This window comes from Budorcas taxicolor, chromosome 16 (genome assembly GCF_023091745.1).
Source record: "Budorcas taxicolor isolate Tak-1 chromosome 16, Takin1.1, whole genome shotgun sequence".
Lineage (NCBI taxonomy): Eukaryota > Metazoa > Chordata > Mammalia > Artiodactyla > Bovidae > Budorcas > Budorcas taxicolor.
In genome coordinates, this window is record NC_068925.1 from 80,770,222 (window position 1) to 80,788,175 (window position 17,954).

The 17,954-nt window shown below is 56.2% G+C and overlaps 2 protein-coding genes across 2 annotated transcripts in view; one reads left to right on the forward strand and one right to left on the reverse strand.

Moving 5' to 3' along the window:
• Positions 1–476: 476 nt before the first annotated feature.
• On the reverse strand, positions 477–2,563 carry LOC128061177 (alpha-1,3-mannosyl-glycoprotein 4-beta-N-acetylglucosaminyltransferase-like protein MGAT4E). Its single transcript, XM_052653439.1, has 2 exons — positions 2,443–2,563; positions 477–1,615 (listed from the first exon to the last, which is right to left on the reverse strand). The coding sequence occupies exons 1-2, from the start codon at positions 2,561–2,563 to the stop codon at positions 477–479; spliced, it is 1,260 nt and encodes a 419-aa protein (XP_052509399.1).
• Positions 2,564–12,915: 10,352 nt separating this feature from the next.
• Positions 12,916–17,954, forward strand: part of KDM5B (lysine demethylase 5B) — a 68,349-nt gene continuing 63,310 nt past the window's right edge. Inside the window, exon 1 of the mRNA XM_052653522.1 lies at positions 12,916–13,104. Coding sequence (XP_052509482.1) covers positions 12,916–13,104 — 189 coding nt within the window. The remainder of the gene's footprint in view (positions 13,105–17,954) is intronic.

A 17,954-nucleotide genomic window follows, 5' to 3' on the forward strand; every position in this document is an offset into this window, starting at 1 on the left:
AGGGTCAAGGGCTCCATTTCACTTCTGCGCATGTGTCTGTGAACTCCAGAGCCTCGGGGAGTTTGACTTCTCAGGGGAGACCCTTTCTTAGCTTCTTCTGTGTGAATTCCAGGGCCTGGCCATGATTTCCCCTCCGGTTACCCCTCCCCTCCCGGTGGGAGAACACACACCATCACCCTGTCCTTGAGCTGACCTCAGCACCCCAGGAATAGAAAGGTTCTGGGAGCGACCAGGGCCTTGTCCCAGATTGGTCTAAGCTACATCTGGCCCAGGAAAAGACAGCCTGTAAGAGTCCCTTGTTTGGGCAGAAAAAGGAAAGAGCAGGTGGAGCATCTTGTTGGCACCACACTGTCCTCCCTCTCTGCCCCTCATTCCCTGGCACGACCACCCCCTCCCCGCCGCCCCCAGATCACTCAGACAGGCTAGAATGATGTGGCTGCAAGATTTTAATTTTTCGGTGTCTTCCTCGTCTGTCTTCATCCCGAGCGGCCCGCGTCTCTGGCATGCTCCTCCCAGAGGTAAATGTGCCTGACGATGAGCCCGCCCGCCTGGTTGGCGTTTGCCAGCAGCCTCACACAGCTCACCTGGTGCCCCACGGACCTGGGCACCACCTCCTGATCCAGCTGCCCCTCTAGGAGGCGGCCCAGCAGGACGAAGCTAGAGCAGCGCTGCGGCATGCCCTCGGGCCCGTAGCCCAGCTCCACCTGCCCCCTCTCCAGGGCGTACTTGCCCTCCACGATGGTGCCCGTCAGCACCTGCACCCTCCTCAGGTCGGCCGGCTGGTTCAGGATGACGGTCAGGTGGTTGCCGGCACTCACATTGTGGGTCCAGAAGAAGGACTCATCCAGAGTGTAGGCCGCCCAGGGGGAGTGGGCCTCGAATACCTTCATGTCGGTGAAGGCGGCTCCCGGCGGGTTGTCAGGGGCGTAGGAGCTCTTTCTGTGCGCGCCCGAGGCCTTCTGCCTGTCGTTCAGGGGGTAGTAGGGGCCCCTGTGGTAGAAGAGGAAGGGCGTGCACAGGATGGGGTCCTTCTGGGCCAGGAGGACGCGGAAGTGGGCGAGCAGCCTGTCGAGGGGCTTCTCCCGGTAGAAGAGGAGCAGGAAGTGGGCCAGCGTCGGCAGGTCGCGGCTGCGGAAGAGCTTGCCCAGGACGCCCAGGTTGGCGAACTCCAGGAAGGCCCAGGGCTGAGACCGCAGCGCGTCCACCTTCCACTGCAAGTGGCTGATGAAGTTGGGGGCGCAGAAGGCGTTGTCCTCCAGCAGCAGGAAGTACTCCGAGAGCTTCGAGGCGGAGCTCACGAGGAAGGCGTGATCCACGTTCTGCTCGGAGTAGAGCTCCCGCCCGGCGGCCCCGGCGCCCGCGGGCGGGTAGGCGTCTGGGGGGGCGTGGATCAGCAGCAGCTGCCCCGCCAAGATCTGCGGGCTGAAGAGGCTGGAAACGTGCAGGACGGTCTCCCCGAGCCAGGCGGGGTCGGCGCCCGCCAGGTGGACCAGCACCGTGAGGCGCTTCTGCTCCACCTTCGAGGTGGCGCGGAACACCGACAGGAGCGTGTACAGCAGGCCGCTGGGGTCGGGCCCCGGCCGGGGCCGCGAGGAGACGCCCACCGTCAGCCACGCTGGGGAGGCAAGCGGCGGCGTCAGGGGGCGGGCGCCGGCTCTCTCCCGCCCGCCCCCCTGGAGTGGGCTGCAGACCCTTGCTGTGGGGAGTGCGGCCCCACCGGGACTCTGCGCCTGGACGCCGTCAGCAGGTGCCTGGTGTGCGCGGAAGCCTGAGGAGCCCTGAGCCAGGGTGCTGAGCCTCGCGGCCGCCAGGCTTCCTGGAGCCACGGTTCTGCCGCCCGCGGTTTAAGTGATCAGCACACACATGAGCTGCTTTTACATTCACTGTCATTCCTTCTGATATTACCTAGCTGGTCTTCACAAAGCTCTCCTTTAAAGATCTCCTGGAAGGAGCCCTCTCCTGGAAGTCAGGAGCCCGAGCCCGCCTCAGCTCTGCGGGGCCCGCGTGGCTCCTGGAGTCCCGGCACCCCTGAGCTGCGATCTGGGCAAGTCGGGCTGTGCGCCCTGAAGGCCCCCCTCTCCCAGGTACTTTCAGGCCCTCTTCCGGGGGCAGCCACTTTATCTTCCCCCTCCTTGCTCCTCATCCCTGAGACCAGATGCCCTGATGGGGAGAGGACTGTCTGCCCGGCCCACGGACTCCCAGGCACCCTGCCCTCTCTCCCTGCCTCGTCTCTCCAAGTCCCCACCTTCTTCTTCTTCTTTCCCTCTATTTCTGCCCACACCACGTGGCATTCAGGATCTTGGTGCCCTGGGCAGGGACCGAGCCCACGCCCCTTGCAGTGGACGCGCAGAGTCCTCACCGCTGGACACCAGGGAGCCCCCCGCCCTTCCTCCTCTTGACCCGCTTGATCCCAGGGGACCCACTGCCCTCCTTGGAACTCACTCTTCTTTCTCTGCTGGAGTCTTTCCAGGTATTTGGAGGTGAGGTTCTGCCAGTCTTCTGGCGGTCCCAGGTCCTTCCTTCTCCTGTGGCTGTCCTCCTGGGGCACTGGCAGAGGCAACATCTGGTCCTTCTGCCATAGAAAGCACAGGCTTTGTCGCTAGTGGTCTCTCCAGAGCTCCTCCGGGGAAAGAGTGGCTCACTGCCCCCAGAGTGAGCCCAGAGCGGTATCAGGACGTCTGGCCGCGGACCAGAGTATCCAGGGCTCACACAGTACTTGCTGTGTTCCTTACCTTAACAAATATGGGGGGAGGGACAGGGAATCAGCTTCTCTGTGGACCAGTGGGTCCAGCCAGGTCCACACCCACCCCTTGGAGCCTCCTGCTCTCCCGTGAGAGGGATGGGTGCTGTTCACACCCCCCACCCACCCTGAACCCACACAGTGAGGGCTAGGCCGCTACTTGGACCTTGACAGCCATCCTGTCCTGGTTGTCTTCAACTTCCCTGGGCACTTCCAGCGTGAACAGGAGCCACAGGACCCCGAGGCCCACTGAGACAACGCAGCAGCGCCGGAGGGGACAGTGCATGGCGGCTCCTGGGCGAGAGGGGGACAGGCCGGCATGGCTCCCCCGTCCACACCTCACCCCCTGTCTCCTGGAGGCCCACCCCTCCCAGCCGTCCTCTGTCCACTGCGCACTCAGTCCCCACGCCTGCCCTCTGTCTGAGCCGGGACCAAGCCCGCTTCCTGGCCGGCAGGGGGGAGGCTGCCTGCCCCGGGCACTCTGCTGCCCTCTCTGTGCAGGTCTAGAGATTTCAGTTCTCCAAGTTTTCCCTGCTCCAATGATCACGGTCTGCTGGGCCTTCATTGGTGAAGCCCGTTTATCTTAGAAAACAGATGGTTACCACCCACTCCTACTTTTTTAAACAAAAGTCAAACTATTTATTAAAATAGCTGAACTTGAAGTGTAGCTAAGTGCTAAGCAGTTTGATGCCTTTCCTACTTTTTGTAAAGGTCGTCCTTAATTTATTCCAACCCTTAATCTTATTCACAGACCTTGATTAGAACATAATTCTGTTAACTCAGAGCAAAAGAAAAATCCTTTCGGGACTGATGGGCTGCAGGAATTCAGACTGGCTCAGCCTCCAGAGCACTCGTATGCTGCTTTTTCCCTGTCTGTGTCTTTCCTCCAGGGAGAATGTGTTTTTCTGATTGTTTCTAAATGATCAGAAGAAAGGCTTTAATATACCTTGTCTCCCACGCGTGATCCTTTCTCTGCAGTCAGTACACAAAAGAAAAGAAATTGTCATCAGTAATTATGATGCTCCCAGGACTACGATATTCTCTAATTTCCCCCATTTTCATGGCTCCCTGCCACTTTACTATTTTGGTAGAGGTTACCATGCTTTTCTGCCTTAGCCATTGAGCTTTCTGATAAGAGTTATAAAAGCAGTACTTATTCAGCAGGAAGACCTAGACTTCTCTTACCTGGCTTTCTTAAGCCAGGACTTTTAGCCTGATGGGTAATTCAGATACAAATCAGTACATGTGACGGAAATAGGCTTGTTTTTTGTAGACCATAAATACATAGATACATATATTGAATAAAAGGCTTTACAACGACAGCCGGAGGCATTCACCCTCAAGTACACAGCCCTGCTCCCTCTGCTCCTGGCGTGCGGGTTACCTGTCACTCACTGGCGGCCCCGGTGGGGGGTGGGGGGGTGCACTGCCCTGTTGCAGCCCTGAGCCGGTCAGGCTCCTGGACGAGCAGGAGAGGAGCTGGGGTTCCGGAGGACCGGGCACTGCAAACTAGGCCCCCTCCCCGGGGCGCCGGCCTTGAGCTAGGCTCCCTCTGCGATGCTGCTCCGTGTCCCAGCCCGCTGCCCCGTCGTCAGGGGGACCCCTGGCCAGGACGCACCCGTGGGCTGGGCTTGTCTGGGAGGCCCGGACTGGGTCCCTCCTGCCCGGGTGGCTGGCTCCCTGCTCTCGCCCCGTGAGGATGCTCTTTCCTCCTGCCATCTGCCCACGCTTCTTGCCCTACTGGGCCATTCCCGTCACTGTCAAAAGGACACCAACCGTCTCCCAGTGGGTAAAGCAGCACCCCCCCCCACCCCACCGAAGAAATGTCCTTTCCAAGTCCTGCCCCCTGCCTCCGCAGCCGCGCTAGAATCTCTGTCGCCCTGAATCAGCCCACTTCATCTCACACTCCCTCCTCGTCTTCCTCAGCCGCCTCCTGCTCCAGACACTTTGCCCGGCTCGGCTCTTGCCGCTGACTCTCCCCTCCCAGGCTCTTTCCTTTGCCTCTCCTCTTCCTCGCCAGCCCCGTCGGGTGCCCCAGGGCTCTGACCCAGCCCCGTGACTTTACTGTGTACACTACTCGTGAACACGTGTGCGCCCATGTGCGTGTATACATACACGTACGCAGTTGTGTATATATCCACCATTTCATATATACTCCTAAGGCTGGTCTGATCTCCAGCCCCAGCTTCTTTCCTGAGCTCTGAAGGACCTGATGATTCACCATCTCCACTTGGATAAGAGGTGTCTTCATTCTAACGGAGCTGAAGCAGAGCTAGAGTCTTCCTACTTGCCAAATCTCTCCTCCCCAAGTTCTCCCCATCTCAGTAAATAGCACCACCATTTTCCCAGCTCCTCATGGGAAAAATCCTTGCTACGTCTCTCCCCTTAACACTCCATGCTCCACCTACCTAGTTCTGTTGTCTCGTCCTCCCCAAAGCATCTGGAATGCGACCCTCTCGCCGTGTCTGCCGCTACATCATCTCCTGCCCGGGCCACCGCCACCCCGACACAGGGGCCTTTTACCCCGGAGATCAAACTCCAGACCACGGCCTCCAAGGTCCTGCCTGACCTGGCCCTCTGCCTGCCTCGTGGACTCCATCTCCCACCCCCTACGCCGCCCCTCCTCCCCAAGCTGTTTGGGGGAGTGAGCATCCTTTGGACAAATCAAGCTGTTTCTTGAGTGCTGGCATTTGGTCTTCTTAGAACTTTCCTTCAGAGACTTTCCTTGAGCCGACTCCTCCCAACACGCAGGGTCTTTATGCGGCCTCAGGTCATCATGGTTAAAACAGCTCTCACCCTCTCCCATCCTCCCATCGGCTACCATGCATTCTCTTCTCTGCATTCACTTCTACCAGAAGCTATCTTACTTGTGTGTGTTGCTGTCCCCAGTCACTAAGCTGAGGGCCAGGCCTTCGCTTCACTCCATGCCGCATCCAGAGCGCTGCACAGTGCTGGCCCAGAGTGCTGGCTCGGCAAATATGTGTTGAGTCACAAGCTACTGGGACTCTGTGATGCGACAAGTGGTCACCTATCTCTTCAACAAACACATGCTGGGCTCCAGGGACGCTGCAGTGCTAGGAGAACTGGGCAGCTCACCGGAGAAGGGCACTACCTGGGCGACGGATAAGAGCTCAGAGCCTGGACTCACTCAGACTTGTTCTGCTAAACTTACTGGCCATGTGATCTTGGCCAAATGACTCAGTCTCTCTGAAGCCCAGTTCCTCATCTAGAAACTAAAAGATAACGATGCTTACTCAGTGAAATCCTTACGAGGGTGAAAAGAAATCATCCACAGAAAAATGTCTGCTTATAGCCAGCACTCAATAAATGCAGGCACTTTCGTGATAAGGGACGATGACCATTTTTCAACCATGGAGACCAGCACTGCCTTCCTTTCCGTCATATCTGAAAGGTCCCTCTTCCTTTATTCCTAATCCCCACCCAGATTTTACTTTTAGACTCTTAAACAGATGCACAGCATTTTGAGAACATTTCCGCGTCTTGACATCTAATTCCTGCTTCTCTAAGTGCTTTAGAGGAGACAAACAGTAGAGAAAGAGGGGGAAAGACACATTTTTAAGTTGAAGTGTAGTAGACTTAAAGTGAAAATAAACGTTAAGCCCTGGCAGGCTCCTCCGCAGCGTGCAGAGAGGGGTGACCACCTGGGATGCTGTGTCTGTTGCCGCAGCGGGTCCTGGGTGCAGGCTCTGGACTTTGCTGGAAGTCAGAGCTGTCCTTCCAGCACAGAAGCATCATCTCGACCCCCGGCTGGGAGAGGGGAAAGGGTCTGGAGGGCACCTCTGTGCCCCCAGCATCCCTGGCTGGGCGTCCCCACTGGGGCTCCCTGGGCAACCATTGTTCTTCCTGAAGGTCAGCAGACTGACCACCCCACCCCCAGCCTCTCCAGGGAGGTGGCTCCACCCAGAACACACTTGGACCACAGGCTTGTCTGGCTGGCCCACACACTGTCTTTTTGAAATTAGATTGAACATTTTAAAATTAGGAGAGACTGTATAAACACTTAAGACATTTGCCTTTTCTTGAAAAATTGCACCTTGCTGTCACCCTGGCCTGAGCAGTGATGGGAAGTGCATTCTCTTCTTCAGAATTTTTTTTCTGTCCCCTGTTAGTCATTTGAGTCTTTGGCCTCTGCTTTAGGTCTTGGGAGAGTCGGAGACTATGCTAGGTCCTGGCTTTATACTGGGGGCCTGTATGGGATAAGATGGGAAAAGACGGGGCAGGAAGTGATCCCTCTAGTTGAAGGGCTGTGGGCAGAGGTAGGAGAAGATGAATAGAGGATGGCAGACGAGTGAGGAATAAACCAAAGTAAACAGCAAACCAAAGAGATAAACAATGCAAACAGGCTGATGTGAGCTGGGCAGCCTGGGCTGGATGGAGAGGCGAGTCGGGGAGGAGCAGCGGCCAAGCCTGGAGGTGGGTGTGAACAGCTCCTTCATCTACCTCTTCTTGAAAGCTGCCAAACAGGAAAAGCTAACCCGCTAGCACCATGTTTCCAGTCAAGGGTCAGAATCCGTAATGGTTACGAAGCCTACTTCATGGGTCTCAACCAGCTCTGTGTAAGGGTGAGCACTGTTGTGTGAAACCATCAGAATGTAAGCAAAGGGGCTATGGATGGCAGTCCAGAGCGCAGGAGAGCATCGGCGCTTAGCGGGGGAGAATGGACACGTGTTGGCAGCTGAAGGGCCAGCTGGTGGTCAGATCTGGGATGGGGTTTCCATGTCCTCACGCCCCACCTTGGTGTTTAGGGAAGAGCACAGGGTCACCATTCCAGCCTGAGTTCTGTCACCGCCTGTGTGACTTTGCTGATCAGTTTTTCTGAGTCTCAGTTTCTTCACCTGAGAAATGGCTTTTTACTGTTTATTAATATTCAGTTCAGTTCATTCAGTTCAGTCGCTCAATCGTGTCCGACTCTTTGCGACCCCATGAATCACAGCACGCCAGGCCTCCCTGTCCATCACCAACTCTCAGAGTTCACTCAAACTCATGTCCATCGAGTCGGTGATACCATCCAGCCATCTCATCCTCGGTCGTCCCCTTCTCCTCCTGCCCCCAATCCCTCCCAGCATCAGAGTCTTTTCCAATGAATCAGCTCTTCACATGAGGTGGCCAAGGACTGGAGTTTCAGCTTCAGCATCAGTCCTTCCAGTGAACGCCCAGGACTATCTCCTTTAGGATGGACTGGTTGGATCTCCTTGCAGTCCAAGGGACTCTCAAGAGTCTTCTCCAACACCACAGTTCAAAAGCATCAGTTCTTCAGCGCTCAGCTTTCTTCACAGTCCAACTCTCACATCCATACATGACCACTGGGAAAACCATAGCCTTGACTAGACGGACCTTTATTGGCGAAGTAATGTCTCTGCTTTTTAATATGCTGTCTAGGTTGGTCATAACTTTCCTTCCAAGGAGTAAGCGTCTTTTAATTTCATGGCTGCAGTCACCATCTGCAGTGATTTTGGAGCCCCCCAAAATAAAGTCTGACACTGTTTCCACTGTTTTCCCGTCTAATTCCTACACAGTGATGGGACCAGATGCCATGATCTTCGTTTTCTGAATGTTGAGCTTTAAGCCAACTTTTTCACTCTCCACTTTCACTTTCATCAAGAGGCTTTTTAGCTCCTCTTCACTTTCTGCCATAAGGGTGGTGTCATCTGCATATCTGAGGTTATTGATATTTCTCCCAGCAATCTTGATTCCAGCTTGTGCTTCTTCCAGCCCAGCGTTTCTCATGATGTATTCTTCATATAAGTTAAATAAGCAGGGTGACAATATACAGCCTTGACGTACTCCTTTTTCTATTTGGAACCAGTCTGTTGTTCCATGTCCAGTTCTAACTGTTGCTTCCTGACCTGCATATAGGTTTCTCAAGAGGCAGGTCAGGTGGTCTGGTATTCCCATCTCTTGAAGAATTTTCCACAGTTTATTTATTAATATTACCCATCTATTATACTTCGCTTTCCTGGTGGCTCACTGGTAAAGAATTCACCTGCCAAGCAGGAGACCCAGGTTTGATCCCTGGGTTGAAAGGATCCTCTGGAGAAGGAAATGGCAACCCATTCCAGTATTCTTGCCTGGGAAATCCCAAGGACAGAGGAGCCTGGCGGGCTATAGTCCATGGGGTTGCAAAACAGCCTTATAGGACTTGGCAACTAAACAACAACCCATCTACTTTCACAGGCCAGGGTGTCCAACAGACTATGGATCACTCCAGCCACGGGCAGATCTGGTTCCCTGTGTCTCCAGGTGCCCCCTGTCAGGGGAGGGGAGAAAGGGAGCTGGTGTCAGGGTGGTCAGACCCTGTGCTGGACATGTGACAGGATTCCGTTGAGCGCCGAATTTCAAATGAGTGTGGTGGATTTGGGAGTGCTTCGGGAAGCTCTGAAGTAAAGTTTTATTCCTGTTCCAAGACTCCCCCCGCCCCGCCCCCCACCCCTCATTCAGAGAATTCCAAACACTCCGACCACCTGAGGGCCCCCAGGCCCTTTCTTAGGGTGATGGCAGCAGCCGCGGGGTGAACAGAGGCGTGTGCTTTTCTCTCTGCCTCTTCAGCTTTTCCCAGCATAGCCCAGAACCTCCAAAGTGGCCCAGCCTGAATGGGAGGAAACACCCTTGGGGTGAGGACGGCGCCCGCCCTGCCCCACGCCTCAGCCAGGTGACTCCAAGTCCTGACCCCAGGTCCCTCCGGGCTGAAGGGTTCCCAGGACCGGACAGGAAGAGGGAATGGGCAGGAGGGAAAGGTAGTTAGTTATCAGGCGCCTTCCTAGGACCCAGACCCAGCTGCCCAGGGCCAGTAGCCCAGGGCTGAGCCCCCGCCCCGTCACGGTGGGAGTGGACCTGCAAGGACGGGCCCATGGCGGGGGGTGGGGCAGAACCGGGAGCAGACGAGTCCCACCGAAGAGACTTCCGGCGGCACCGAGCAGGGCAGCGGAGAAGCGGGGATGACCAGGGCTCAGCCCAGTAGGTGGGCCCCGTGGTGCGATCTCTTCCTGCCTCCCCTGGGAGCCAGGTTCCTCTCCTTGTCCGGTCCAAAACTCCATCCCCGGCCAGACGGAGCCACGGACCACCATAAAGGCCATGTTCTCCTCCCCTTCTGCTCGGGGCTGGAGGCCTTGGCTCCCTCCCTTCCAGCGGTTTACAATCCCCAGGGTGAGAGGGCAGGGACCGGGGAGGGAAAAAGACAAACACCAAGTTAAAGGTGCAGGAACAGAGACACGTCGTGGGAGCGCACAAAAAAAAGTAAACCACGGAGGCCGCCGAGGCGGCAGCTCAGCCTGAGGTCTCGGGGTCTGCGGGTTTGTCTCCACGGGGGACATCCGACACCAGACATTCCAGGGCCCCCAGAGGGGTGGGGGATGACGACAGAGAACCAGAGGGAGGAACCGAGCTGGACTGTGAGCAGGCCGGGAAGAGGCCTGTGCGTCGGGGAAAGCAGAGGAAAGGAGGGCAGAGAGGAGGCCCACCAGGGCTGGGGAAAGACGGGTGGAGTGGAAGGGACGCCGCGCCGAGGGTAGGCGCACCGCGCGCCCCGGAAGCCGGGGGAGGCGGCGGCGGGCGCGAGCGGCCCTCCACGTGCGCTACGTGCCGCGCTGGCCGCCCTCGCTGGGGAGCCGGTCTCTCCGCTCCTGGAACCCAGTCGGGGGTGGGCGCGGGACCACGTCGTGCCCTGGGTTGCGAGTGTGCAGCGCGGCTTCCGGAAGGAACGCGGTGCGCCCCGACACCGGGCGGCCGGCCCGGGGCGCGGGCTGCGGGGCCGGGGTAGGCTTGGGGGAGGCCCGCAGGCTGAGCGGGGCGGGGAAGGGAGGACAGACACCCCAAGGCCGTGTGCTCGGCTCCAGGGAGGCACAGATGCTGCGCCCAGAGAGTGAGCCCCGCGGGGCGGGGTGTCGTGCCGGGTGAGGAGGGGTTACTGGAGACGTGGCACCCGGATGGGGCTCGGCTCCGCTCCGGCCGCCGGCGCTACCCCTCGCCGGCCCCGGCCCGACCCCTCGCAGGCCCCGGCACGGGACGTGACGCCGGCCCGGCCCCGCCTCGCTGCCCTCCGCCCCGAGAGCCGGGCCTCCGGCCGTGAGCGAGCACGACCTCCGGGACGCCCGGCGGCCGCGGGGCAGACAATGCGGCGCGCGCCCCGCCCCCGAGCGCCGCGCCGGCCGGCCAGTCAGCGCCCGCGCCGGCCGGCCAATCAGCGCCCGCGGCCGGGCTCTTTAAAAAAAGAAGGGCCGGCGCGGCGCGGCTGTCAGCTGGGAGGATCCCTCCGCGCATGTAAACACGCATCATAAAGGACCGAGAGCGCCTCCGCGTCCCCGCGGGCGAAGCGGCCCCTCCCAGCTCCCTTCGAGGCCCCGTCGCCGACCGTCCCTCAGCTGCAAGGCGCGTCTGTGGCGAGGGGCAGCTGCTGCCCTGTTTGCGGGCCACCGAATCCCGTGGGCTCTGGGCTCTACCGGAAGTGGCGGACGCGGGGCGGGGAAGCTGCGGTGCGGGGGTGGCCCGGGGGTAGCTGGGGACGGGCGCGCTGTCCTGCTTCTCGGCCGGAATCCGTACGTGTCTGGAGTTCGTCTCGGAGTTTTTTGCCTACCTGGCTCGGAGGATGCCAGTGTTCAGTGTGATAATCGTCTTAATGCTGCTCCCGGGAGAGAGCACAGGACAGGAAATCCACCCCAGCAAGACCTAGAGCCCAAGGCAAAGAGTAACAACGAGGACTTTTCTCCCCAACATTTTATTGGGAAAAATTTTCAAAATATTCAGCCAGGTTAAAACTTTGTGCAACAGATTTCTCTACACCCCCAGCTAGATTCTGTGAACACATGAGCACATTCTAACCTTCAATCTCACATCCTCTGTACACTAACGACTTAATAGGGTGCCAGCTGCCCTTGGTTTCAGCCTTCGTCGCCCTGGCTTAGCAAGATCCTAAAGCCCTAGACAGCAAGGGAGGGATCTGCCTTCTCCAAGGACCTTTGGGTTTATTTCAGAGCTTTCTGAAGAGGAGGCTTCTCCCCTCCGCGGCCTTTTGGCGGAAGGATCCTCAAGGATAAGACTTTCCTTCAGGTGAATACAACATCAGGGTGTGGACTCGGTTGACACCTACCTACCAAGGAGGCCCTGGCGAACAGTCCTTCGTGGGTTTGGCTCCTTTCTAGAGGAAAGAGCTCTTTTTAGGGTTGAAGTTCTACTTTTTGAATTCCCTCTCTTCCCTTTTCTGGGGCAGGACATTATCCTCCCCACACCGCCCCAGATGTGTCAAAAGTGTTATCATCTCTTAGTGAACTTTGTGCCCTTATTGTCTGCTCTGCAAAATGGGGACAATAGCAGGGACTCCCGCTAGGGATGAAGCGCAGATGCAAGCAGCTAACATACCACTGTCCACACCCGCCGTCTTGTTGCTCAAGGAACACTCTTCCCTGCAACACCCTACCTTCCGGTTAGGTGGTGTCTCCACCACTTGTTGGCCTATATGCAACTTGGGCAAATCAACTTGCGCCTCGCTGGGTTTCTGTGTAAATGGAAACGAGTACCTGCCTCGTAGGGTTGTTGTGTATATGAAAAATTCATCATGCGAGCACGTGCACAGGCCTAGTACAGAGTGCTAGTTTCTCAGCCTTCTGTTGTTTTCTCACCCCTGGGCTGCTGTCACGTTCGAGCTGACCCCTCTACCTGGAAAAGCCGCCTCCGGCCCCGACACCCCACGGCCCCAGGGGTCTGACCAAATGTCTGCGGACTTCCACCAGGGCGCCTCCCCCGAGGCGGGGCGGGACAGAGGGTCCACCCGTGAGCCCAGCCTCTCCCCCAGACCCGTAACTTCCTGAGGGAGGGAGGGGACTCTGGCACGCAGTCAACGGTCAGTGGAGGCCAGCTGGGCTGAACCCTGAGGCCGCGATCCGTTCCCGGGGGCCGCCCCACCCGGCCCGGGGGCGGGCGCTCGGCGCGGGCTGGGTGGGGATGGGGGTGGGGTGGGACTCCTTTTCCTCGCCGTGGCGGCGGAGGCGCACGGCGTGGCTGGGGCGGCGCGGCGCCGTCGGTCGGTGTCGGAGTCAGAGTCGGAGTCGGAGTCTGAGCAGCCGGATCTGAGTCTGAGGAGGAGGAGAAGGAGGAGGAAGGCCGAGGCGTCGGAGGAGGCCGAGGCCGGCCAGCCAGCCAGCCGCGTCCGCGGCGCCGCGAGGATGGAGGCCCCCGGCCCGCGCCCCGTGCCGGCCCTCGGCGGCCCCGGCCCACTGGGGGAGTTCCTGCCGCCGCCCGAGTGCCCGGTCTTCGAGCCCAGCTGGGAGGAGTTCGCCGATCCCTTCGCCTTCATCCACAAGATACGGCCCATAGCCGAGCAGACCGGGATCTGCAAGGTGCGGCCGCCGCCGGTGAGTCTCGAGCGGGGCGCGCGGCCGGCGGGGGTCCGGGCGGCCGGGCCTCGGCGCGGGGCGCGGGGCGCGGGGGCGGCGGACGGAGCGCGGCCGGGCCGGGGTGCGGATCCGGACGGAGAGGCGGGGGCGCCGGCACCGGGGTCGCGGCCGTGCGCCGGGGCCGCGCGCGGGCCGAGGGCGGCCGGGCGGCGGGCGGGCGCGGGGGCCGCGGGCGCGGGGCGCCGGGGGTGCGGGGCGCGCGCCCCGCGAGTTGTCGCGAGGAGGAAAGTTTTCAATATGGCGGCGGAGCCCCTGGTCCTTTGTGTGGAGGCGGCGGCGGTCCGGGCGGCCTCACCTGGCGCCCCACCCTCCGGCCCCGGCCCGCCGCCCCGCTCCGGACCCCCGGCAGGTCCTCGGGGCCGGGGGCGAGCCGGGGCGGCGGCGCCGTGCGGGGGCACCGCGGGCCGCGCCGAGGGGGCGTGAGCGTGGGCCTCGGGGGGCGGCCGCCCCGAGGCTCTGCGCGACCCCCGCCCCGCCGGGCCCCCGGCCCGGGAGCCGTCCGCGGCGCGCGGTGTCGCCCCGGAGGCCGAGGCCGGCCCGCGCGCAGCCCCCGGCCCGGGTGGGCGTGCGGGGGGGGGTGTTCCCGAGCCCGGCCCCAACGGCCGCAGCGGCCGCCGCCGCGCCCCGCCCCCGCCGCGCCCACCTCGGCGGCCCGCCGGCGGTTGGACGCCCGCGGCCGTTGGCCCGAGCCGGAACTGCCGCCGGAGGGTCTGCGGGGCCGGGCGGCCGCTCCGCCCCCGCCCCCCGGGAGGCAGCCCCCCGCCCCCGCCCCGCGCGCGGCCTTTGTGGTGACGTTGGAGCGGCGGGGCTCGCGCGGAGCCGCGGCGCCCGGCCGCCCCCGCCGCCGCCGCCGCCCGCGGGTCGGCGCGCGGCCTGGGACCCTGCAGTGTGTCTCGGAGTAGTTGGAAACGGAGGTGAAATTCCCACCTCCGAAAACAGCTGGTCCGCTGGTGCGGGGGCGCTGTTTGGAAATCGGGGCCTCTCGCTGCAGAAGTGGACACGGTCGCTCGCCGTTGCTGAGGGGAAGTGCGCGTCGGCTGGGGCCGGAGGCCTGCAGAAGTTGTGCGGGATCGGGGCCCGGGCTTGGTTCGGGAAGAGGAGGGCGGGCGCGGACAGGTGGCCGTGGAGCTTGGTGTCGTGCGTTAGGGACGCAGACTGTGGAGAGTGCTTTGCCTCAGTGGGGTCTCTTCTGAAACTAGGCAACCTGAGGAAGTTCGCGTGCGGTCGCCTCCTGGGAGTGAGGTGTCCTCCATGTTGGTATTGTGGCGCAAACCCTTTATCCACTCTCTCATCCCGTGCCTTTTGGGAGGCTCTTTTCCTAAAAAGGTAGTGTTGCTCTGCTTAGGTTTGGCTACTCATTTCCTCATCTTGGCCAGAATACCAATTGTAAGCCCTGCAAGACGTGTGCTCTGTCGGCCTTTCCCCATTCTCAATGTCTGACAGACATGATGGCCACCATTTTGTATTGAGAGAGGTGCATCCCACAGCCCGAGAAAGGGTGTGAAGCAGGCACAAATAAGGGCTCCACAAACGTGACCAGTGCTGTGCTTTGGAGACCTCCTTTGTGTGGAGGAGGCTTGCTTCCTCCTTTGTTTAAGAAACTCCTGTGCCAACTGGAAAGAGTTTCAAAGTATTCATTGTTGATACAACCACAAAAAGAGAAACCTTTCCAGAAGTTGTAGCTCTTGAAGAAGGGTCTTGTTGGAACAAAGGCTTCTTAAGAGAAGAGGATATAAGCAATGGTTGTTTTAGAAACCGTTTTCCGTGAAAAAGTGGTTTCATATAGTTGAAATAAACCAACAACAAACCAAGAGATAGGAAATGTTTTCCACGGCGGCAGCTATATATGCCATAATGCTTGTTTCTAGATGATGGTGGCCACTAGGTTTCTGGAATATAAGTGACTGTGAGAATGAGGATTGGGTTTATTGGTATTTTACTTTTCAAAGTAAGGGGAAGAATTACGAAGTATTTCTATTTCTTTTTGTCCTTAACCTTTGCATCTTTAATTAATGGTACGTAAGGTAGCTTCCGTTTATAGCTGCTTCTCAGTGATGGTCCTAAACTACTTGGCTATTGAAAACTTGAGGTTCACAGAAATTTGTTTGAAATATAGTAAGATAAATGTGATAAAAGGTAATAAATCAAAAAGACATTACTCAAATCCTGAGTTATGAGTTTAAAGATGGAAGTAAACCGTTTTTCAAATTACATCAAGTGTCTGGCTTTCTGGATTTCTTTCTTCAGTTTACAAGTAATCTGACTTTTGGTCTTCTTATCCTTATAATGCAAATTTTCATTTCCTCCTTGATGTACTTAGATTTCTTTTTAAGGACAAATTGTATTTTCCATGTCATTTTGTGGTATTTGGAAGTGATTAATTTTAGGGAGGTAATTATTAGGCAAAATCTAATAGGCTGGTCAGTGAATTTCTGAGTCTCCTGAGCTTGATTGGAATATCTTTGATGGCTTCAGTAAGCTACTCTGTTCTCAAACATATATCATTTGGCCATAGCTAGGCAGATTCCCCAAATTTCTTCTCTGGTGGTATCCAGAAGTGAGAGATTTAAGTCAAACCCCAGATGGCACAGTAGACACATTTTTCCACTTTACCTTCTTGTGGTCGTTAGTTAGTTTGACCCCTTTGACTTCATAGCCAGAGTGTAAACCTTTCGCGTGTTCAGTCCAGTCAGCATCTTGCAGCGCGCTGGCTCCGCCCTGAGGAGCGCGGAGGAACTCAAGTGCGCCTCTGTGTGTGCGGAGGCTTGAGCGGCAGGAGCGCGTCTGCTGTCGTCTCCCTGATGTTGGGCTTGCCTGACTTTGGCCTCATCCCCTTTATTGCTTTCCCAGTTTCTTTGGTGACCTGAAATTTTTCTCTCTGATTCTTTGCCGCCTTAAACCTTTTAACATTTTGGGGAAAAGCTTATCAATAGAAATACCCTTGAGCAAAGGAAGAATTTACAATAAAAAAACACAGTTTTGTTTCTATATATATACGCACACACACTATACAGTTCTTCAGTTTAAACTGCAGTTCAGTAGTTTTTAGTATTTTCATGGAGTTCTTATAACCATCATTCGTTGTTAGAGCTTGTCCCTCACTGCCCCTCCATGCCCCACCCCAGAAGAAAGCCTGAACCAGATTGTAACCACTTTTTAAGACAGGTTTAGAACTATACCTCTCAAAAGAACTTTTTTTTCTCACTTGATAGGAGGCTGGGTTAAGTAAGTCCTACAGTTCTAGTTTGTGAATGTATCTGCCTTAAAGTAAAAGCAAACTTCATTTGTTGTAGTCTTTGGATGGGTGCTTAGCTAAATTTGACTTTGCCAGTGGTAAATTGATCACACCCAGATCCTCAGATATCCATCTAACTCACTCTTAGTTAACCAAATCAACAAATTAATAGACTCAAAGAATGGAATGTGAGTGATATTACAAACATATGAGGCAGCTAAAGATTTATGTCCCTACCCCCAGTGGAAAAGTTTCCCTTCCTGTGGTTGGTTATAGGATTTGTTTTTAAACATGCAGTCTAAACCTTTTTTAAAGAGCAGAATGAGGAGAGAATTGCCTTTGAAGAGTGTTAATTGTTGCAACTTAAAACTGGAGGATTGAGTTCATTATTGAGAGACAGCTATAAGGAAAATTAGAGAAAATGATCAGCCATCAATTTCACTTTTTGTCTCTAAGATACTTAATTTTCTTTATTTCTGGTTGATCAGTAGTCAACTCATTTACTTGTTTAGTTTGGGAGACAGTAACAAAGTCCAGGATATTTAGGATACTTTAATATAGGCATACAGTAATCTGCCAATGAGAGTTTTCTTTTAGAAAGGCAAAAATACCATTGTGAACTAGTCAAAAAAAAAAGGAATCTGGTTTATGTGCTGTAAAATAGGAGCTTTCTGTAGGCTTTTGTAATCTCTCATTTTTGTTCTAATTGGACCACATTAAAGTTTGCCTGTAGAAAAGGATAGAGGGACAGCTCATGCCCCAAAATGAAAGTGCTATTTAGGTTTCTGGATTTAGGTTCCATGAAGTCCACTTGTATATCTCTTGGCAGAGGCCATCTTTGGGTTTAAAAACCAGTAACCAACCGGGAAAGACCTTGCTTTCCCCATTGTACAGCCCCTTGCATTGAGCTGGTAGTCTGATTTTTCCTTTCCAAGAGAATTATATATTCTTTGGGGATTATGCTAATATACCTGTTTTATGAGTTAGAAGACCATTGCAGCCTCATTTTTTTTTTTTTTTCAATTATGTGGAATACGTGTTGAGAACTAAAGAACTGACTGTACTTTGAGAAATGTCTAAGTTTGGGCCCCTTGAAGAGGAGTCATCAGAAGCACACTGATAAGTTCCTTTGGAGTGGATCCTGCCGTATCATTGGGCCACTCATTTACTTTAGATTACCTAAGAGTTTGAGACACTAGTAACTGGATTTTAAAATCTGAGTTGCAAGAAACTTGTTTAAGACATGAGAATTGTATGCAGCTTAACAAGGATTTCCTAAGTACTTATTAACTGCTGTGTCCTAGCATGGGATTAACAAAGAGAAAAATGAGATAACACCTTTGTACACTGCAGAAAATTCTTCTAAAAATGCTCCTTTTTCTGTTATTAACTATTAGATGAGTTCAATGATGACTTTGCTTTTTCGACCTCCAAGTTTATGAAGATGAATGGGGTAAAGCCATCTCTGGGGCGCTAGGACTCTTAAGTTCCGTAATCGTAAGATGGGAGAATTTGACTAAACACGTTTGTCCTACAGCATCATTGCCATGCACCTTTGGCTGTGGCCTAGAGT